Here is a 23,812-nt window from a genome sequence, read left to right as displayed (position 1 = left end):
TTGTTCTTGGATTCTGTGGGTCAGGACTTTGGACAGGGCACAGCAGGGATGGCCTGTCTCTCTGCTCCATGGTATCTGGGGCCTCAGCTGGGAAGATGTGACAGCTAGGGGCTGGAATCATTTGGAAGCATCTCTACTTGTATGTCTGGTGGTTGGTGTTGAGTGACCTCTGGGGCTGTTGACTGAAGTAGCTTCTCCCAGCATGACTGGCCCAACTAGCAAGGTGGAGATGACGTCACCTTTTCTAATTTAGTCTTTTAAGTCATGTAGTATCACTTGCAATACATTCTGTTGGTTATAAGCAGGTCACACATCCACCCACGTTCAAGGGGAAGGGACCTAGACCCCACTTCTCAATAGGAGGAATGCACAGAATTTCTGCTCATTTTGTCTACCTAATCTTCTCCTCAGCCTTCCAGGCCTAGGAATGGCAGCACCCTGCCCCGGCCTTCTTAGCTAGTACCTTTATTAACCTTTCCTCAAATTATACGAATTTTAGTGTTCCGTGTTTCTTGCTGGAACCCTGCCTCGTACAGTAATTGCTGCCAAAAGTAGCCCCAGGAAACAGACCTTCAAAATGGAATTCTAGGGTTATGTTGCTAATATATTCAAGGAGCACAGGTATAATTCCCTGCTTGGGGAGAAGACTGGATGCGGAGTAACCTATGACATGCGGTGGCATCACAATTTCTCAGATTATCACCAGTGAGTGATACAATGGGATGAGCTACAGATGGTGAGGAAGACATTGGGAGATTAAATTGACAGTGGCATTTAGTTGCTATGGCAACAAGTTTAGCATACCTGATTGTAGAGTGACCTGTCTTCTTTTTATGGCCCTTCCTTTTACGGCATACATAGGGAAAAAAGAAATTAAATGTTGTGAATATATGCAAAGAACACCCATGAACATACACAGAGAATCAGGATGCATCCAGGGAGCTCTGGAGGAGCCTTCCATGTCCTGTGGTTACAGGCAGATACTTGGACCTAATACCAAATCTAGTAGCTGACCATGTGAACTGCAGAGTCACAGTGACAATTAAATGCTCAGTCCCACCAGGCCTGTTATGCTAAGGTAAGGGCACTGGTGGAAAGGAATGGAACTCTGAGACCAGGGATGGGTACATTTTTTTTAAATTGGCTGTGCTGCACAGCATTCAGGATGTTAGCTCCCCGACCAGGGATCCAACCCGTGCCTCCTGTAGTGGAAGCCTGGAGTCTTAACCACTAAACCGCCAGGGAAGTCCCGGGATGGGTACATGTAGGCAGACATGCATGAGGCTGAGAACTGCAAACCTCCAAATTGCCCTGAACCTCCTTTGCCTGAAGAGGTAACCCTTCCCCAGTCTCTGAAGCAGTCATCCATGCTCTGCATACAAGTCTCTCAGTGACTACACCTTGAATAGTTGCTTCCCAAGCCAGTAGCTAGTCTCCTTAGGGTCCTTGTTTGGCCACTACAAAAGCCAGACGAGTCATGGAAAAATGACAGATCATCACAAATTTAATCAGGTGGTGATGACAAAAACCCTGCAATTCCAGGTGTAGTATCTCCTCTGGAGCGCATTAACACAGCCTCAGGCACCTAATATGGAACTACAGACCTGGAAAATGCTTTCTTCTTCATTTCCATTGACAACCAAAATCAGAATAGATTTGCATTTATGAAGTAGGAACAACAGTATTAACTTTACTGTCCATGCCTCAAGGCAATGCCACTTCCCTTGTTCCTTATCATAATATAGACCCTAGGGACCCCAAACATCTCGACATCCCACAGAACACCATACTGGTCCATTACATGGATGACATTATGCTGACAGGAGCTGGTAAACAGGAAATAGTAATCACTCTAAATGCCTTTGTGATTAATACGCGCACACACAGACACAAACACATAAACATTATATATTGTGTTGTCAACTAAAAGAAAAATACACAACGTGAGAGTTGTGAATCAAGCTTTATTCAGGGTCTTACTGATGACTATAGCCTGGGAGGCAGCCTCTCAGATAGCTCTGAGGAACTGCTCCAAAGGGGTTGGGGGGAGGCTAGTTTACATATGATTTTTTTGTTAAGGAATACATGCAGTCAAGCATAAGTCTTGGTAAAATATTACTACTATTCACAAAGAACAGATACCTCAAGTTCACGATTATAGTGTTTTTCTATGTACGGGAAGATGCAAGAAGCAGGGTTCATTAAAATTCTTCCTGAAATGCATATTAACTACCTAACGGCCCGTTCGTCCAAAGCACAGAGCATCCTGTTATCATCTTTAATTTCCTGTCTAAAGCACAGAGTGCCTCATCCTGTTATCCCATTCATCTCTTCCTCTGAACACCAAGTGCACTGTCCATCAGCGGCTGCAGCAGATATTAGTCTTTGTAGACTTGGATGGTGACCAAAATGCTCTTTGCTCTTCTTTTGTTTTCAGTGTGATATATATGTATAGATATAGATATATTAGCATATGTTTATTAAATATTAGCAGATCTTGCTTCTGACTTTAATGGGAATGGATCCCATATTTTGCTGTTTAACATGCTGTTAGTTTCAAATATTTTTAGTTTCTTGCTACTCCTACCTTATTTGGAATGGCTGTAGAACTTCATCAAATGCTTTCTCAGCATCTTGGATAGGATCACATTTCTTCTCTTTGCTATTGTCAGATTATACTCACACTCAATGGTGGGCTGGCGAATGTTTAACAACCAGCTCTGGGGCAAAGTGGGGGGCAGTCAGCACAAAGGCCTTTATTTGTAGTGTTTGCTTATTTCCATGATGTAAATATTCCCATCACACCTGATTTCAAGCTGCTGACACAGTGTCATTGAATGCAGAGTTGGGAGCAGACGCCCACAATTGGCTCTCACGAGCCAGTCCTAGCTGGGGCTCCAGCACAACGTGGTGCTGCATTCCTGGGGAAACTGCCCTTAAGTCATAGTGTATCAGTCGTTTGAAGTTTAGCTGGATCCAATTTGCTAACATTTTGTTTAGAATGTTTCCATCTGCACCAATCAATAAAGTTGTTTTACCTCTTTGGGGGGCTGTATTTATCAGGCTTTGGCATTAGAGTTATACTAACCTTGAAAACAGTGTAAAAGCTTCCATCCTTTTCCATTAAACTATTGCTCTAGAATAGTTTAATTAATGTAGTAATCATCTGTTTAATGAAAATTGGATGGAAAAGCCACTGTGCCTCGTTTAGTGGTAGATACTTGAACTATCTTTTCCGTTCCTTATCTGATTACTGGCATTCTCATTTTCTGTTACCTATAGTTAATTGCTGTAAATGTGTACATTAAAGTTCTATCTCCCTTCCCATGCCATATATCTTTACCTACATGCACACATGTATCTCTCTTTTTCCCCCTTTATCAGAGTTGGTGTTTATCTATTCTACTGGGTTTTAAAAGAATCAACTCTTGGTCTTAAAATCAAACATAGATTTGAAGGTGTTGTTTTCTAATTAATTAATTTCTGTTTAAAATTTTAAAAATTCACTTTCATTTATCTTCTTGTTTCTTAGAATCTGGAGTTAAATGACTAGTTCATTTATTTTCAAACTTTCTTGTTCAATGACAAAGATAAAATAGTTATTAACTACATTCATGAGGGTCATTCCTTGAACAGTTATTGAGTAACTACTATGTTCTAAGTTCTAGTGAAGGGCTGCACAAGCTAGAGCCCATGGACTTGGAGTACAACCTGCTTTTGCATATGGACTGTGAGTTAAGAATGGTTTTTACGTGTTTAAAGTTTCAAAAACAAACAAACAAGGAAGATTATGTGGTGTGAAAAGACTGAAATATTTCTCTCTCCTCCTTTACAGAAAGTGTTTGTGGACTGTTGGTCTAGTCTAATGGCAGTAGAGATGCCTAGACAGTTCACATTAACCAGAACCCTTCTATCCCAGAGCTTTTTGCCCAATTTACAAATTTCAGTCTTAGTCGTCTTCCTCCAGTATAGTGGTTCTCCAATGCCTTAATATCTTTGTACCATTTACATACAGAATATTTTTTCATAAGCAACATTTCTCATCATAGAAGTCCCTTATAAAGGGGAGCCCAAGCACCCTTTCAGGATCACTGCTTCACTGCCACTATTTTCAATATTTCATAATATTTTGAATGTTAATTTTGAATTGTCAATGAACATTTCAATGATGCAGATCTTTCCCTCTGGTTTTCAAGTTAAAAAGAAAACTAGTCATGTCCTGTCAACATAAGTTGATATATAGCAAGAGATTTCTGTCAAAATCACTGAAATCTGGCCTTGGCCCAGCTCTCCGTGCTATGAAGTTTCTGAGGGAGATACATAAATGAACCAATGGCAAACGGAAAAAAATCTTTAGCGTTTTCTATAGTTAATGCCTGTATACTCAATACCAGGCTCTCTGGTAATCCCTCCCCCCACCTCCTCAAAGCAAGGAGTTTAGACCAGAGGTCTAAGGAGGCTTCTCCTTGCGCCCAAACCCAAATGCTGTCACCAGTCACGGCCCATAACTCCTAAGCATTCTTGTCATAAGGACAATAGGAAGGAGGCCAGAGCTGCAGCCCAGGCTGACAAGAGTGTGCCAGCAAAAGCAAGAGCACAAGGGAGCACGCACCCTTACCACTTTGGCAACAAGCTGGACTAGGCTTTTAGGGCTCGGAAAGACCCTTCGGGCAGCCAAGGGAGAGCACAGGAAGGGTGGCTGAATCTGTCTCAGATGGGCCTCCCCTACATTTCCTTAGCCACTGCCTCCACACTGCTGAAATAGAAGGAGAAAGGAATACCCTAAAAGCCCCATCCACTTTGGGACACTTAACTCATAGTGACAACACTCCACATATTCCCCCTCCCCCCCCAAATACGCAAAACCAAGATCTGTTCCCAAACTGTGTCCTTAAATCTCACCTCAAAAGATTAGTGCTGTCTACAGCTTCAGCCCAAAGGATGCGTTTTCCCAAGCCGAATGAATGAGATTATATTCTGAAGAGTTCCTACCATCACTCTCAACACTAAAGGAAATAAAATTGAATTTGAGAAAACAGCTAAGTCGGTTTGCATGCACCGTTTGGACCAAAAAGCCTTGGAAATTTAGTGTTTAAAAATGGAACGCCATCCTGCTTTTGGGGAACAGGGGCACAGTCTGGCATACACACGATCACACGATACCCAAGCAGCATGCCGATTTTACATATTTGAGTTAACTAAGATTGGTAGAAGGATCCGCACTACAAATAAAAGCTGCCACGTGGATTACCCGTACCTCTCGAAATAGAGCCAGAACTGCAAACTCCAGTGCACGTCTGACACCTCTGCTCTGGAGCCCACCCCGCCCTCACCCCCACCCCCACTCCCACCCCGCTCTGCACCGAACACATTCGCACCGCAGCTGAGAAAGGACCACATCGCAAATGATCTCTGTAGATTCACAGGCACACTGTCCATTTCGAATGAACGAATCCATCTTGGAGCTAAAAGGGAGCTATCTGCTTCTGCTGGCCGCCTCCTGCCAGGTAGATAAGCTATTCCCACTTTACAGATAAGGTAAATACGAACCACAAGGAGGGTCAGAATGGCTTTATCATGGACTGAGGGCTGTAGCGGCAACAGCGTAGTACTGAATCCAATGATTCCCACGAACACGTACGGGGCGCATGAAACACAGGGGGAACTGGGCGATCATGCAGGCGGACATCGAAATACGCTAATCAGAGTCATCGTGAAAAAATCATGCAGCTTAAGTAGCGAGCCAGAGCTGTGCAAATTAACCCTCAGTCGGAAAGAAGGACGCGGGGGGGAGGGGAGCCTTGCGGGGGAAGAGGGGTGGGTGGGGACAGTTGGGTGAAAACAGAAGAGGAAAGGGGGCGGAAGGGACTCTCATGGTTCTGTTGCAGTTTCTGGGGAAGAGAATGGGAGACTCTACTCCGATTCTACCATATGGGTTTTTTTTCTGCCGCTATTGTGGAAACAACGTAACTTGTAGTCAACCACATTCCTCTGGTGGCAACAGGGGTAAGATACACTGCAAAGGCAGAAGCGCCGGGTCAACGCCTCTTGTGTCCCCGTAAACGCGCAGGCGGGTGCGTGAGGCTCGGGGACAGGCACAGAGTCGCTGGGAGGAACTCGTCAGATCCCCTGGCCCGACGGGGAGATGGTTTCCTGCAGAACGAGGTGCAGGAGGTGGTTCTGCTCGGCGCTCAACAGGGGCCACATCTCCACCTGCAGCGACTTGACGGCTTCCGTGTCCTTCTCGTGGGTGGCCATGACCAAGGACTGCAGCAGCAGGAAGAGCTCCTCGGGAAGCGGGCCGCTGCTGTCCTGCCCGTGGCCGTCGAAGGCCTCCCAGGAGTACTTCTCCAGGGTGTGCGCGTGCTCCGGCAGGAGCTTGGCGGGCGGCGGCTGTAGCAGCAACAGCAGCAGCACGCGGGACACCTCGCAGCGGACCAGCACGTCGGCGAAGGCGCCCAGCGCGGCGGGGCAGGGCGCGGCCGCGGCCGCGGCCCCCGCGCCGGGCGGGAGCAGCGCGAGCGGTGGGGCGGAGGCCGCGCCGGCCCCGGGCTGCGGCTGCGGCGGGGGCTGCGGCCCCGGCGGCGGCACCGGGTGGCTGCCGTACTCCCGCGCCAGGAGCTGCATGCGCGTGAAGAGCGCCAGGGCGCCGCTGTAGTCGCGCGCCAGCAGCTGGCAGGACGCGGCGTCGCCGAGCGCCTGCAGGGCGGCCAGGGGCAGCTGGGGCAGCTGCAGCTGCGCGGCGCGTTGGAAGTGGCCGGCGGCGGCGGCCGGCTGGCCCAGGTCGCGCAGGGCGGCCGCCAGCTCGAGGCAGAGCGCGGCGGCGGCAGCCGGCTGGCCTAGCTCCAGGTGCAGGCGCACGGCGGCGCCCAGGGCGGCGGCAGCGGCCTGCAGCGGCTCCCCGTAGGCGGCGGGGCAGGCCAAGCGCTGGCGCGCGTCGCGCTCCTGCCGCAGGAAGAGGCGCGCGGCCTCGGTCAGCGCCAGCGCCTCCCCGGGCCCGTGGAAGAGCGCCTGCTGGCAGCGGGCCACGGCCAGCTGGCACCAGGCCGCGTACGGCAGGCACTCCTGTGCGCGCAGCTCGCGACCCAGCTGGCCGAACTGCTCGCCGGCCTCCGCCACGTTAGGCTTCCGCAGGAACCGCTTCTTCAGCTTGTTGCACACCTGGCGGTAGCGCGCCAGGAAGTCCCCGGCCTCAGGCCCGGGGCCCGCACCGCCACCCAGGCCGGCCGCGGAAGCCGCCATGATCGCCGCTTAGGCACTTCCGGGCGCGCTGACGCAAGTGGGCGCACGTGCTGGGCGACGGCGGCGGGCTGAGACGTGCCCTGCGACGGGCTCTGGCCCACCACGCGACCGCGCCGGCTCGGCCGCCCGGAGCTCTCGTCGCCCTGGTGATATGCAAAATAGCAAGCACGGAGGCCCGGCCGGGACAGGCTGCGGGTGGTGTGTGCAAATCGGGGGCCTTGGGGCGGGGCCTGGCCCGCTGTCCGGGGTTCTGTGAGCGGACCACTGGTGCTGGGGCGGGGCCCGGCTGGGCGCCCCCTGTTGCTTGGTGACAGCTTTTTAAAACAAATTTATTTATTTAATTTATTTATTTTTGGCAGTGTTGGGTCTTTGTTGCTGTGTAGGGGCTTTCTCTAGTTTCGGCGAGCGGGGGCTACTCTTCCTTGCGGTGCGCGGGCTTCTCATTGCGGTGGCTTCTCTTGTGGATCATGGCTTCTAGGTGCGCGGGCTTCAGTAGTTGTGGCTCTCGGGCTCTAGAGCACAGGCTCAGTAGTTGTGGCGCACGGCCTTCCTTGCTCCGCGGCATGTGGGATCTTCCCAGACCAGGGCTCCAACCGGTAGGTGACAGCTTGTTTACGCAGGTTGCCAAGAAGGGCATCTCTTGGCATCTCTAGGGGAACACAACCAAAAACTCTTGACCCCGCGTGACCCTAATTCTGATTTTGCCTATGTGTTGATTGTGTCCCGCCCACGCCAATCCCGATCACGCCTCAATCTTCCCGTCAAAGCCCCTGGCCCGTGGGAGTCCATGCCAAGCGCTCTGTCCGCCCACCCCTGCCTCCCGCACCCAGGGCGGTCGGTCGCCTTGGCACCCTCACCCTATCACGACACCGCCCTCGCGGTGTCGAGCGCCGCAAGGAACCCCGTCCCTCTGGGGACTTTGGCCTGGCTCCGACTTGCTCAGAGCCAGCGGGGGAGCCTTCTGTTGTCCGGCCTCACCCCAGGCCCCAGTCCGCCCCCAGCCCCGCCGCAGCCAGCCTCTCCCACCCAGGGCCACCCCATGCACTGTCACCGTGGGAGACCGCTCCTCTCTGTCTGTGACCCCCGACTCCACGCCCCCCACCCCCCAACTCCGGCCAGACCCCCGCCCCCATCCATCCGACGAGGGGTGTCCCACCACCACCTCCCACTCCAAGTGAGTGAAGCATGCGCAGGGGGTCTCTTGAAACACTTTATTGACTCGCAGTGACTGTGCCCAAGGCGGCAGGCAGGCCGGGGCCGCCCGGGCTGTGCGGTTGGTCGGTGAGCGGACCTGGCGCCTGACGGCCGCGCCCCCCGGGGGCCGGGAACCCAGGTGTCGTTGGGCAGCTAGGGCTGGGCCGGGGCCACCTGGGAGATGGTGCTATAGTCCTGAACAAGTCGCTGAGCAGCGCGTTGCTGCGGGCCGCCACGTCCACCGGCTCCGGAGTGAGGTGCCTCCTGCTGCTGTTCTGGGCCTCATGGCGCGCCAGCTCCAGGACCCTGGCCGCCAGGTACTGGATGATGGCCACTAGGTAGACGGGTGCGGACGAGCTCAGGCGCTGGGCATAGTGGCCCTCCCGCAGGAGGCGCTCCATGTGGCTCACGGAGAAGGACAGCTCGGCTCGGGCGGTGTGGGAGCAGCGACCGGGTGACCCTCGACGGCCCCTCTTCCCCGGCATGCTGGCCGTTGGGCGCGCTTTCTGCGACGGCCTCGCTCTGCGGTGCGCTGGGATGAGGTGCGGCGGGACGAGGGGCGGTCGGTTGTGCCTGCTGGTCCCAACATCTCAAGACAACTGGTGTTCTCAGGCCCCTCCTCCATATCCTAGCGACCATAGGCCGGGCCCTCATTGGTCGGGGAGCACCCTGTGAGGTCACTGCTTTCCCATAACCCCTCCCCCACCCCACCTCACCCCGCCCCCACCCCCTCCGCCGGGGTCCTGGGCCTGCAAAGAAATGGCACTGGCAGGATCCTGCTCACTGTGTTCGCTGGACCCTCTCTTTGGTGGAACTCTCACTGTCCACCAGATGGGAACTTTGTACAGAGAAGGCAGCTAATGGCGGACCATCCAGGGGCACCAAGTATACACTGGCGGTGCTGGGCCACCATCACGACTATATATCTGCTTCCAAATGAATAATATTCCTGGCTGAATAATATTCAGCAGGCTGAATAATATTCCAATGCGTGGCTAGACCACACATGTTGTGTATCCGCTCAGCAGCTGATGTACATTTGGGTGACTTCCACCTTGTGCCTGTCAGGCATAGTGCTCTGGTGAACATTCCTGTGCAGGGTTCTGTTTGAACACCTGTTTTCAACTCATTTGGGTTTACAACCCATGGGATAGATCTATGCGTTTATTTCTGGACTCCACTGATCTATGTGTCTATCCTTATGCTAGTACCACATAGTTTTGATAACTGTAGCTTTGGACTAAGTTTTGAAATAGGGAAGTGTGAGTCCTCCAACTTTTTTCTTCTTTTCCAAGATTATTTTGGCTATTCAAGGTCACTTGAAATTCCGTATGCATGTAGGATTGGCTTTTACATTTCTGTAAAACAGAGCATTGCAATTTCCACAGGGATTTCATTAAATCTCTAGACAACTTTGGGTGGGATTGCCATCTTAAAAGTATTAAGTCTTCCCGTCCACAAAATCTGCTGTCTTTCCCCTTTTCTTTTTAAGGTCATCATTAATTTCTTTCAGCAGTGCTTTGTAGTTTTCGGTGCCCAAGCCTTGCACCTCCTTGGCTAAATTTATCTCTGTGTGTTTTATTCCTTTTGATGTTGTGTGAAATAGAACTGTTGTCAATTTCATTTTGGATTATTTTTTCATTGCTAGGATATGGAAACACAACAGATTTTTGTGTGTTGATCTTGTATACTGCAACTTGGTTGAATTCGTTTGTTAACTCTAATGTGTTTTGTGGATTCTTTAGGGTTTCCTGTACAGAAGAGCATGTCATCTGAGAATAGAAGTAGTTTAACTTCCTTTCCAACTTCGATGCTTTTCATTTCTTTTTCTTGCCTCATTGCTCTGACTAGGACTTCCGTTACAGTCTTGAGTAGAAGCACTGAAAGCAAGCATTCTTCTCTTGTTCCTGATGTTAGGGAAAATGCTTCCAGTCTTCCACCATTGAGTATGACATTAGCTAGGGTATTTCATAAAAGCCTTTTATTTTGTTGAGGAATTTCCCTTCTATTCTTAGTTTGCTGGGTGTTCTTTGTTTGTTTGTTTTTTAATCATGAAAGTTGTTAGATTTTGTTGAATGTTTTTTCTGCATCAACTAAGATGATCATGAGGGTGTTTCCCCCCTTCATTTTATCAATGTGGTTTTGATTAATCAGTTTTCTTATGTTGAGCCATCCTTGCATTCCTGGGATAATTCCTATTTGGACATGGAATGTAATATTTATAATATGCTGCTGGATTCAGCTTGCTAGAATTCTTCTGAGGATTTTTGCATCGATATTCATAAAGGCTATTGGTCTGTAATTTTCTTTCTTCTGGTATATATGTCTGGCTTTGGTATCAAGGTAATGCTGGCCCTTAGGATGTTTTTCCTCCTTTTCTATCTTTTGGAAGAGTTTGGGGAAGGATTGGCATTAATTCTTTAAACATTTATTAGAATTCACCAGTGAAGCCACCTAGCACATAGTTTCTGGCACATAATACATGGAATCTAGGATTTCTGTAGTCATTAACTATTTGTTGAATTAATACATTGTCTTCCTAAGAAGGTATCTAATCAAGACACAATAATTGAGTTAAAAATGAAGCAGATCTATTTATCAAAAATAATGCTGTGCCTACAGATTGTCATACTGAGTGAAGTAAGTCAGACAGAAAAAGACAAATACATGATATCACTTATATGTGAAATCGAAAAAAAGTGTACAAATGAACTTATGTACAAAACAGAAGTAGAGTCACAGATGTGGAAAACAAACTTATGGTTACCAGGGGGGTAAGGGGGGATAAATTGGGAGATTGGGATAGACATATACACACTACTATATAGAAAATAGATAACTAATAAGGACCTACTGTATAGCACATGGAACTCTACTCAATACTCTGTAATGACCTGTGTGGGAAAAGAATCTAAAAAAGCGTGGATACATGTATGTGTATAACTGATTCACTTTGCTGTACAGCAGAAACTAACACAACATTGTAAATCAACTATACTCCAATAAAAATATTTTTTAAATGCTGTGATTTCTGGGGCAATGCTATACATTTATTAACATTTTTATCCCATAGGAAGAAAAAATTGTTACATGGAAGAACAATTTTTTAAATTCCCCATAATACTATAACTCTGATGTCTGATTATATAACAGCCATACATTGATTCCTGTTTTAGTGTATTCAAGCAGATAGAGAATCCCAGGTGTTTTATGAGAGAGGATTTTCAACTTTCTTTTTTCTATATACCATGATTTAAATCTAGGCCTTTTGAATTGGAATTACTACCATATTTCTCAAACTGTGTTCCTTATTCCTTAAATATGTCATGTACTTTTCTGTAGAACCTAGACATGTCAAATTCCTAAACCCCAGAAGTTGGATATTAACATGTGTCTCATGAATTCATACACAAGGGATCGTTAATTAACGCCCCACAGCACACACACGCACACACACGCGCGCGCGCACACACACACACACACACACACACACACACACACACACACATTATTGGAAGATCATCCTGAGACCATATGGCAGGCCGCCTACTCCAAGTCCCCTTTCACAGCTGCAGCCGACTCTGCCCTAAGCTAGTGTTTCTCAAACTGTATGGTTTGATTCAGTAGATCTGGAATAGGGCTCAAGATGTTGCGTGTCTAATTGCTCCCAGGTGATTCTAATGCAGCTGGTCTGTGGCCCACACTGGATTAGCAAAGGCCTAAATGGCTTCCACAACTTTGATGAATGACCGTTTTACAGGACCCCAAAGTAGACACTTAACCTGCTCAGACCTAATCTCCCTTGTTCCATTCTTCTCCCTGTGATTTTCTCCTTCGCATATTGCATTCTAACATCTGGCTGGCCAGAATGGTTTTATTTGGATGTTCGGTGCTGTTGAGAAATGCACAGAGCAAATTAGAAGAAAGATGTGATTGGGAGGAATTGCTTCTTATTCTTTCTTCATTTTACATGTATCTGTGCTAATACCTCCCTACAGGTCTTCTTTGGCAATGTGGATTCATCTGGGATAAAACACAATATTTTTAACCCTCCAATTATTGCTCGGTATGTCCGCTTGCACCCAACGCATTACAGCATCCGCAGCACTCTTCGCATGGAGTTGATGGGCTGTGATTTAAACAGTAAGTGTCACGTCATCCCATGTCCTTACCTCTCCCAACCATGAGTAGGATGGCTAAACATCCTAGCTTTCCCGAGACTGGGGGGATTTCCCAGGACACAGAACTATCAATGCTAAAACCAGTACAGTCCTGGGCAAACCCATGACTTGGTCATCCTAACCATGGGATTCCCCAGGGGCAGCCACCTCCTACACTACTATTAACAAGGCAAATCAAAGTCCAACAGAGCTGAGCAGAGCTGACAAGAAATAGGGGGCATCTTAACAGTAGCATGCAAAAGTTAGTGCCTGGAAAATGACTTCGTGATGACAATAGCCCTAGAACATATCAGTGGAGACAGGCCAGCAGAACCTCAGCTGCAACTTGTTCTTGTGATTACATTCTCCTTTCATTTCTCTGAGGTTGCAACATGGCACTGGGAATGGAGAGTAAAGCAATATCAGATGCACAGATTACTGCCTCATCCCACTTAAGCAATATGTTTGCCACCTGGTCTCCTTCACAAGCCCGACTTCACCTCCAAGGGAGGACTAATGCCTGGAGACCCCGGGTAAGAGGGAACAAATTTGCCATATAACTGATGCATATGAAGGAGTAGTGGTTGGGAAAGGATAGGGTAAGCTCTTGACTGTTTCTTCAGTTACTTCTATCACCTGCTTGTTCCCACAAAGAGTGTCAAGGAAAGTTGACTATACACAGAAAACCCCACAGATATTTATTTAGTGGGTGTGCCATGTGAATTCACACAGCATTCATTGGGGGAAAATGATCCCTAATTGAACCTCCTAGAAACAAAATATCTATATGTAGTACTGGGCTAATATTTGTCAAAGAATTGGAGTGGCTGAAATCCAGTTTTACAGAGAAATATCAACAAAGCAAAGGGTCATAGTTATGTACAGTTCATTGGGCACAGTTCTTTTCTGGAACCACTCAGTTTGTGATTTTCAATCACGGACTAGCTTGGGGAAATGGATGGAGTTAATGGTCTCTGCTCCCCCAGGGGCTTATTTTAAACAAAATAGGTTGTATAACACATTGCCAAACTTTTAGTACTCTAGTCAGTCTGTATATTACTCATATATTCATTCAGCAAACCTTTACTGGGCCCCTATTAAGTGGCTAACCCTGGGGATACAGAGATGAATCATGAAAAATTTCAGCCCTCAATTTGCTTCGAGTCTAATAAGGGAGACTGACAAACAGATAATTAATATGCAGTGATAAGTGCTGTGATATGATTAAGAAGGGATTTGGGGATTTCTGGGAGCAAATAGTGACCAAAAAGATACTACTCTAATGCACCTGGTGCATCCCCAGGCAAGTAATCAAAAAGAGTGGCTGCAGGTGGACTTCCGGAAGACAATGAGAGTCACGGGAATAACCACGCAGGGGGTGAAGTCTCTGCTCACCAGCATGTATGTGAAGGAGTTCCTCATATCCAGTAGTCAAGATGGCCATAACTGGACTCTGTTTCTTCAGAATGGCAAAGTAAAGGTACGCTAATCTCACAGGAAAGGCACAAAGCCTGTCTTAGAACTTGACATTTAGAAACATAACAAGGTTGATATATGACCAGACTTTCAGGATAAACTTTACTGAGTATCTATAGTAGTAGGACACGATGAAAGGCATCCTGGGAGGACACAGGATGTGTCCTCCCAGGAAAGAACAGAGTAGAGCCCAAAGCTGCTTATCCTCATAGATGGTGTCGTTCAGGATGGTGGCCCTTACCGACCTCTCTAGCATAGTCTCTTGCTACGTGCTCCTTGGCCTTCTAAGCTCCACCCATACTAAGGAACCCTCAAGTCCCTAAAAACAGCATGTTTTTTCTCACACTAGGCTTTTATATGTACTGTTTCTTCTACCTAGAACATTTTTTCTAGGTACTTCTTAGTGACCCTTTCACCTGGTGCATTCTTCAAGTCTCAGATAAACATCATCTCCTCCAAGAATTCCTTGTTCCCTCAAGGCTGGATTAAACATTTTTGCTTCTGGCAGTTTAGTGAACCAGAGTACTGATAATGTATGTTCTAGAGGACATTCCCATTTTAAAAAGGGCATATCTCTGATGAATGCTATAACATGCATGGCTAAATTAATTAGAGCGGACACAAAAGGACAAATATTATATAATTCCACTTATATAGTAGTCAGGGTTCTCCAGAGAAACAGAACCAATTGACTCATGATTATGGAGGCTGACAAGTCTCAAGGTCTGCAGGGTGAGTCAGCAAGCTGGAGACCCAGGAGAGCCAATGGCGAAAGTTTCAGTCCGAGTGTGAAGGTCTGGACACGGGAAGAGCCAGTGGTGTAGTTCCTGTCTGAACCCAGGAAGTGCCAATATTTGAGTTTGAGCCCAAAGGCTGGAAAAACCCCAATGTCCCAATTCAAATGGGCCATGCAAAAAGAATTCTCTCTTACTCAGACGAGGGTCAGCCTTTTTGTTCTATTCAGTCAACTGATTGCATAACGCTCACCAGCTTGGGGTGGGGGGGACAGCAATCTGCTCTACTCACTCTACTATTTAAATGTTAATCTCATCCAAAAACATCCTCACCAACACACCCAGAAAAATGTTTGACCAAATATCTGGACACGTATGGCCTAGACAAGTTGACATGTAAAATTAACAATTACAATGAGACTGAAAGTCGAATAGAGGTTACCAGAGGCTGGGAGCTGGGGAGGATGGAGAGTTATTGTTTGATGGAGACAGAGTTTCAGTTTTGTTTTTGTTTTTATTTTTTGGTTTTTTGTTTTGTTTTGGCCGCGCTGTGCGGCTTGTGGGATGTGGGATCTTCATTCCCTGACCAGTGATTGAACCCGTGTCCTCAGCAGTGAGAGCACAGAGACCGAACCACTGGAGCACCAGGGAATTCCCCAGAGTTTCAGTTTTGCAAGATAAAGCGTTTTGGAGATGGTTGGTGGTGATAGTTGCACAACATTGTGAATGTACATGTTATGTACTTGTTGTCAAACGTACCTGTACGCTTAAAAAGAGTTAAAATGTTAAAATATATGTTATGTATATATTACCAAAATTTTTAAAAGGCTATAGCACTGATAGTACATACTTTTTTTTTTTTTTTCGGTACGCGGGCCTCTCACTGTTGTGGCCTCTCCCGTTGCGGAGCACAGGCTCCGGACGCACAGGCTCAGCAGCCATGGCTCACGGGCCCAGCCGCTCCGCGGCATGTGGGGTCTTCCCGGACTGGGGCACGAACCCACATCCCCTGCATCGGCAGGCGGACTCTCAACCACTGAACCACCAGGGAAGCCCTATAGTACATACTTCTTAACGCACTGCTACACTCAATGAAGAAAGGGGACTCTCCAGCCTCCTCACCACCAACAGCAAAAAACAAAACAAACAAAAACAATGAGCTTTTATTTTAAAATAATGAGCTTAAATCAGAGCAAAGAGAGGTGAAAAATGAGAAAATGTAAAATGGAGGAACTTTCGTAAAGGCAAATGCTTATATTAGTGTTGTTCTCAGGAGACCAAGCTTCGAGCAAAATGCAAGAATGGAATGTGAGACTTCTGCATTAAGTAATGAAACCCAGAAAGTAGCAGAACTAATTGCAGATAGGTAGCACCTCCTGGCTTCTGGAAGAATGATTTCTCTAGAGAAAAAGCATTCCCAGTTTAGGTCTCCAGGATTCCTACATATTAAAATGATAAGATCATAAACATAGATCAGCAAATATACAAGATAACAAGCCAACTTGACTACAAATGGGCAGAAACAATCAATACAAATTTAGAATCTGAAGAATACAAGATATTGACATTATCAGATATATATCATAAAGTAATTATGCACAAAATATTTAAAGCAATGAGCTATGGAAACATAAAAATAAATGACAAATTATTAGGCAGTTTTGGAAAAAACAGTACTTTTAGAAATTAAGAAACATCATTGTTGAAGTTTAAAAATCAAAGAAAGACTTAATAGTGAATTGGGCACAGCCAAAGAGAATTTAGTCACTGGAACATATATCTGAAGAAATTACCGAGAATGGAGCACAGAAGGTGAAACATATGAAAAAGAAATTGAGACATATGCTATACAGAGAAAGCCATATATATATAAGTGGAATCCAGAATGAATGAAAGAAATAGTGGAGAAGTGGCAAACAAACAAGGATGACCACTTTCACCACTTCTGTTCAACACTGTACTGGAAGTTATAGCCAGAGAAATTACAAAAAAAAAAAAAACTAAACAAAAGGCATTCAGATTGGAAAGGAAGAAGTAAAACTGTCTCTCTTCACCAATGATATGATTTTATCATAGAAAATCCTAAAGAACCCACAAAAAGCTATTAGAACTAATAGATGAGTTCAGTAAAGTTGTAGGATACATGATCAACACACAAAAATCTGTTGTGTTTCCATACACTAGTAGTGAAAAATCTGAAAAGAAAATTAAGAAAAACATTTCATTTACAATATCATCCAAAAGAATAAAATATTTAGGAATAAACTTAACCAAGGAGGTACAAGACTTATACACTCAAAACTACAAAACATTGCTTGAAAAATTAAAGAAGACCTAAATGAATGGAGAGACATCCTGGGTTAATGGATTGGAACACATTATTAAGATGGCACTACTAACCAAAGCTTTCTACAGATTCAGTGCAATCCCTATCAAAATCCCAATGGCCATTTTTGCAGAAATGGCCAAGCTGATCTTAAAATTCATCTGTAATTGCAAGGGACCCAAAATAGCAAAAACAATATCTTGAAAAAACAGTTACAGGATTCACACTTCCCAATTTCAAAACCTACTACAAAGCTACAGTAATCAAAACACTGTGGTAGTGACATAAAGATAGAATTCAAGTCCAGAAATAACGCTATACATCTATAGTAAATTGATTTTCGATAAGGGTGCCAAGACCATTCAATGGGAAAAGAATAGTCTCTTCAACAAATAATACTGGGAAAACTGGATAGCCACATGCAAAAGAATGAAGTCACCACACACCATATACAAAAATTAATTCAAAATAGATCAAATACCTAAATATAAGAACTAAAACTTTAAAACTCGTGGAAGAAAATATAGAGGTAAATCTTCATGACCTTGGATTTTACAAATGGTGTTTTAGATGTGAACCATAATCACAAACAACAGAAGAAAAATAGGTATGAAAAGAATTCTTAAACTCAACAAAAAGACAACCAAATTTAAAAATAGACAAAGGACTTCAATAGGAATTTCTCCAAAGAAGATATACAAATGGCCAACAAGCACATCAACACCAACATCATTAGTCATTAGAAAAATGCAAATCAAAACCACAATGAGATATTACTTCACACTTACTAGGATGGCTATAATTTTTTTTAATACAGGAAGTAAGAAGTGTTAGCAAGGATGTAGAAAAATTGGAACCCATACCGCTGATGGCAATGCGAAATAGGCAGCCACTGTAGAAACCATGGAATTACCATATGATCCCAGCAATTCTGCTACTGGGTATGTACCCAAAAGAACTGAATATAGGCAATTAACAAAAACTTGCAGGCAAATGCTCATAGCAGTACTATTCACAATAGCCAATGGGTGAAAATGACACAAATGTCCATCAACTGGTGGATAAACAAATTCTGGTCTATCCATACAGCTGAATATTATTCAGCCATTAAAAAACATAGACATGCTGATGCATGCTACAATATAGATGAACCTTGAAAATATGCTAAGTGAAAGAAGTCAGAAACAAAAGACTACATATTGTATGATTCCATTTATATGAAATATCCAGAATAGGAAAATATAGAGAGACAGAAAACAGATTAGTGATTACAAGAGATTGGAGAGAAGGGTAAACGGGGAGTGGCTTCCTGATGGGTACTGGATTTCCTTTTGGAGTGATAGAAATATTCTGGAACTAGATAATGGTGAATGTACTAAATGCCACTGAATTTTACAATTTAAAATGGTTAAGATGATAAGTTTTATGTTATGTACATTTTACCACAATAAAAGGGAACCAGAAGACACATACATTACCATAATAAGAGTGACAAGCTGACAGGTGATTTCTAAGCAATAATGAAAATCAGAAGATAATTAATGATATCCATGTGATGCTAAAAGGAAAAATCTGAAACCTGCCCCCAAAAGAAAGAAAATCTGGTGAAATATTTTTCATGCATTCAAGCAAAAACTAAAAAACTTTTTCAGGGACTTCCCTGGCAGTCCAGTGGTTAAGACTCTGAGCTTCCACTGCAGAGGGCCTGGGTTCAGTCCCTGGTGGGGGAACTAAGATCCCGCAAGCTGTGCAGCCACAGCCAAAAAAAAAAATTTCCAACTTGCATGACTGATTTTACCACACAGTAAAATCCTGCCAACATAAAAAAATGAGGACATTTATTAACCTTATGACAGTAAATTTGGAAGATTAGGTAAGATGGATAATTTCTAGTAAATATAACTTACTCAAGAAGGAATCAAAAACCCTGAAACTCCTACAACCATTTTTTTTTATTGGCCACGCCCCACAACTTCCTGGATCTTAGTTCCCCGACCAGGGATGGAACCTGGGCCCCCTGCAGTGGAAGTGCGGAAACTCCTACAACCTTTGAAAGATTGAATTGGTGTTCAAAAATCTTCCTACAAAGAAACCTCCAGATTCAGATGGCTATACTAAATACTCTACCAAATTATCAAGGGAGAAATAATACCATTATTACAAAGATTCTTCCAGAAAAATGGAAAAAGCTTGTATTTACATTATCCAACTCTTTAAATGATGACAACAAAGACAATTTTATTAGAAAAGAAAATAATAGGCCAACTTTACTCATGAACATAGATCCGAAACAAAATATTAGCAATATGTATGTGTTAGATTTATCCTAGGAATGCAAGGTTGGCTTAACATTAGAAAATTAATGCAATCCATCACATTAATGAACTTCAGGATTATACAGCCAATAAATGCTGAGAAAAAGATTCATAAAATTCAATATCTATTCTTAATGGGAAAATTTGGCAAACTAAGACTAGTAGGGAAACTATGCAATCTGATAAAGGATATTCACAAAAATTTTACAGCAAATATAATATTTTAGGTGAAACACAGAAAGGTTTCCCTTTGAGATTAAAAATAAGATACCATTTATCTATTGCTGCATCACAAACTACCCTGAAACTTGGCCACAATTTTGTGGATCAGGAATTTAGGTTGATCTGTCTGGCTGGTTTGTCTGTGATCCATGGGGTTTCAGTGGGTATGGACGGATGGATCTACTTCCTAGCTGGCTTCTTTGCTCACCTACCTGGTATCTTCGTTCTCCTTGACCTTTTCATCCACTGGTGTCTCTTCAGGGCCTCTCAGCATGGTGGTCTTAGGATAGTCACTCTTCTTACATAAAAGCTAGATTCCAAGAAACCAAGGTGGAAGCCGTCAGTCCTCTTGAACTTGGCACAGCATCACCTCTGCCGCCATACTCTATCAGCCTGCAGAATCAATTGCCCCCCCCAACTTAAAACAAATCAAAAGACACATGCGCCCCAATGTTCACTGCAGCACTATTTACAATAGCCAGGACATGGAAGCAACCTAAGTGTCCAAGGACAGAGGAATGGATAAAGAGGATGTGGTACATATATACAATGCAATACTACTCAGCCATAAAAAAGAACGAAACAATGCCATTTGCAGCAACATGGATGGACCTAGAGATTATCTTACTAAGTGAAGTAAGTCAGACACAGAAAGACAAATATCATATGATATCACTTATATGTGGAATCTAAAAGAAATGATACAAAAGAACTCATTTACAAAACAGAAATAGACTCACAGACATAGAAAACAAACTTATGGTTACCAAAGGGGAAGGGTGGGGGGAAGAGAGATAAATTAGGAGTTTGGGATTAACAGATATACACTACTATACATAAAATAGATAAGCAACAAGGATTTACTGTATAGCACAGGGAACTATATTCGATATCTTGTAATAACCTATAATGGAAAATAATCTGGAAAAAAAGTATATATAACTGAATCACTTTACTGTATATCTGAAACTAACACAATATTGTAAACCAACTATACTTCAATTTTTTTTAAAAAAAGGGAATTCCCTGGAGGTCCAGTGGTTAGGACTCTGCGCTTTCACTGCAATGGCCTGGGTTCAATCCCTGGCCGGTAAACTAAGATCCCGCAAGCTGCGTGGCACGGCCAAAAAAAACAAAGTCAAAATACACCTACCTCTCCATGGGAGGAGTATCAAAAAAATTCTTAGCCATCTTTAATCTGCCCCATCCGCTTTTATTAAAAACTGTATTGGAGGGCCTAAGCAATGCAGTAAGGTAAGAAAAAGAAATAAAATGTGTTAGGATTGGGAAAAAAAGCCCTCTCATAATATGTGGAAGATACGATGGCATACATAGAAAATCCAAAAGAATCTATCTATCTAAATTATTAGAATTACTAAGATAAGTTTGCAAGCTTGCTGAAAACAAAATCAATAGAAAATTTTATTGTATTTCTACATGCCAGAAACAAATAGAAAAATAATTTAAAATAGCATTTTAAAATTCCAAATACTGAGTTGCACATTCTCATGAAATAATGGCAGCTGCCTAAATCTCTCCATACAGCCTTCAAAAACCATCTCTCTATCTAACTATCTCTCTGTAGATATATTTTAAAATTGAAAATAAAACCACCCATAACTCACAGAATAACTAGAAGACAAAGAATACCATAAGTTTCAGTGGTGGAAATTAAGTGTTCTGGAAAAGCAAAAATGAGTCACAAAATCACAAGACATATCTTCCTATCCCATCTGTTACAGAAATTGCACTTCTCTTTATCAACAGTAGAGGGTGCTTGTGGACTAAGAAACCTAACAAGCCACCCAAACCTCTTATCTCTGACTACATATTGTAAAATCACCTCATTGCTGTGATGAATGAACAGAAAATAGCAGATGAGGTAAAAGGTATTATTCTTTTATTTAATTTATTTATTTATTTACTTATCTATTTTTGGCTGCATTGGGTCTTTGTTGCTGCACCCGGGCTTTCTCTAGTTGTGGCGAGCAGGGGCTACTCTTCATTGCAGTGCGCGGGCTTCTCATTGCGGTGGCTTCTCTTGTTGTGGAGCACGGACTCTAGGCACACGGACTCAGTAGTTGTGGCTCACGGGCTCAGTAGTTGTGGCTCGTGGGCTCTACAGCGCAGGCTCAGTAGTTGTGGCGCATGGGCTTATTTGCTCCACGGCATGTGGAATCTTCCCAGACCAGGGATCGAACCCATGTGCCCTGCATTGGCAGGTGGAGTCTTAACCACTGGGCCACCAGGGAAGTCACAAAGGTATTATTCTTGATTTTTCACTTCCTCCTTTTTTGAAAACTCCATTGACTTTGGGCTTCATAGTAGGACTCATGTTGACCAATGCAGTGTAAGTAGACATGATATAAACCACTTTCCAACAGAAGCTTTCAATGTGATCCTGTGTTTGGCTCAGTCTCTGGTGCCTCTGCTCTCTGCCATGAGATAAAAATGTCCAAGCTGAGAAGACATGGCGTACGTGAGCCTTGGCCTGGAGCAGAGCCTAAGCCAACCCAGAACAGTCTTGGTTTCCAAATACCATTTCCTAGTAAAAGGAACCTGGGCTCCTTAGAGATTTCAAGACCAGAGCCAGGAAACTGCTAGGTGTTACTGGAACGTCTTGGAGTCCATTATCATCATCAAAAATATAAAGGGAGAGGAGACGTTCTTCTCCACAGAAGAATTCCAGCTAATAAATGTAGAAGACATGACAAAATTAAGAAACCAATCATCAATACAGTATATAATACTTGTAAGGAGCTTCAGTAGATACTAAAACCATCGGGTGAAAGCTTAATGTGGAACAGAATATTTACACAGTCTCAAAGTCTAACCCCACAGATTGTTAGGTAAGGGAAGTTATTACCTTTATAAAAGAGAGATCTGGTGGACATCACCTTAACTAAGGGTCAAACTCTGGAGGAATCGGCATCACGTGTCCTCTGATGTGATATGGTGGGAAAGGCACATCACCTAGTTAGTATTCTCACTAACGATGTTGAACTGAAATCTAATAATAAGAAAACAGTCACACAAATTTAGAATGTGGGACATTCTACAACGCAATGGTCCTAGATTTTTTAAAATGTCAACACCATGAAGGACAAAAAAGACCAGAGACTAGGAGTCTGTTGTAGATTAAAGGAGATTTAAGTGTTCCTTGTATTATTCTTTCAGTTTCTTGAGGGAAAAGATCAAGGAATAAGTCTAACAGAAGATGTACAAGCCTCCAAAGTATGCCACAAATATTTACCCAAGAATCTCTTTTGTTTCCCGAAAGTTTTATCAAACACACAACCTTTAACAAATGTTTATAGTATATTTGCTACGTATATACTATATATATTGTACGTGTGGAAGGTCAGTGACCAAGGTCTCTGCTGTCATGGAACCGACATTTGGTGGTGAAAACAAATGAAATGGTCAATAAGCAGGTAAACAGATAAATGAGAAGATTCTGAATGGTGTAAAGGAAATGAACAAGAGGAGATTCAGAGTCAACAAGAGTCCTGTTCCAGAGATAACATTTAAACTGAGACCCAAAGCCTTGGCAGGCTGAAGTATTTGGGAGTAAAATATCATGATGTTTACAACTTCCTTGGATTAGTTGGGAAAGTGGGTGAGAAGATTCCAGAGGGAAGCCATAGCTGGAGGCACGGCCTCCACAGGAGGTTAGCAAGGATGCTCTTAATTCTAGATGTCACAACCACTTTCCCAGGTACAGAGGCAGGGGACCGAGTCATCCAGTCACCTCCCAGGGTTCAATCCTGGACTACCGGAAGCGTGGGTCCCTCAATTGGAAGTGAAAAAAAGCGTGCGTGCTGGGCGATGGGCATTGGAGTGGGTGCCCGTGAGGGGGCGGAGCTTAGGGAGAGTTACAGACCAAGCAGGAGGCCAATGGACTTGGGGAGCCTCTCGGGTGTGTGTGTGTGTAAACATTATAACTCTTTTCCTGTCAACCAACAAATGCTATCTCTCCTCTTTCAGATTTTTCAGGGAAATCAAGACTCTTTCACACCCGTGGTGAACGCTCTAGACCCCCCGCTGTTTACCCGCTTCCTTCGAATTCACCCGCAGAGCTGGGCGCACCACATCGCCCTGAGGCTGGAGCTTCTGGGCTGCGAGGCGCAGCAGCAGTACTGA

General features: G+C 44.4%; 2 protein-coding genes across 2 annotated transcripts in view; one reads left to right on the top strand and one right to left on the bottom strand.

Annotated features, from left to right (window-relative positions):
* The window catches only part of F8 (coagulation factor VIII), a gene marked incomplete at its 3' end in the record, with an annotated part of 118,257 nt that extends 94,445 nt beyond the window's left edge, over positions 1–23,812 (top strand). Inside the window, exons 23-26 of the mRNA XM_082865421.1 lie at positions 12,435–12,579; positions 12,981–13,129; positions 13,900–14,076; positions 23,657–23,812. Coding sequence (XP_082721547.1) covers positions 12,435–12,579; positions 12,981–13,129; positions 13,900–14,076; positions 23,657–23,812 — 627 coding nt within the window. The remainder of the gene's footprint in view (positions 1–12,434; positions 12,580–12,980; positions 13,130–13,899; positions 14,077–23,656) is intronic.
* F8A1 (coagulation factor VIII associated 1) lies at positions 5,786–7,245 on the bottom strand. The gene has a single exon (XM_082864749.1). The coding sequence runs from the start codon at positions 7,240–7,242 to the stop codon at positions 6,121–6,123; it is 1,122 nt and encodes a 373-aa protein (XP_082720875.1). The 5' UTR covers positions 7,243–7,245; the 3' UTR covers positions 5,786–6,120.

This window comes from Leucopleurus acutus (genome assembly GCF_964270905.1).
Source record: "Leucopleurus acutus genome assembly, chromosome: X".
Classification (NCBI taxonomy): Eukaryota; Metazoa; Chordata; class Mammalia; order Artiodactyla; family Delphinidae; genus Leucopleurus; species Leucopleurus acutus.
Note: the sequence above shows the minus strand (reverse complement) of the source record. Positions and strands in the feature narration are given on the sequence as shown.

Bases quoted from the DNA above. Each gene is read 5' to 3' on its own strand.
- F8A1 (XM_082864749.1), bottom strand. From the start codon at position 7,242: ATGGCGGCTTCCGCGGCCGGCCTGGGTGGCGGTGCGGGCCCCGGGCCT.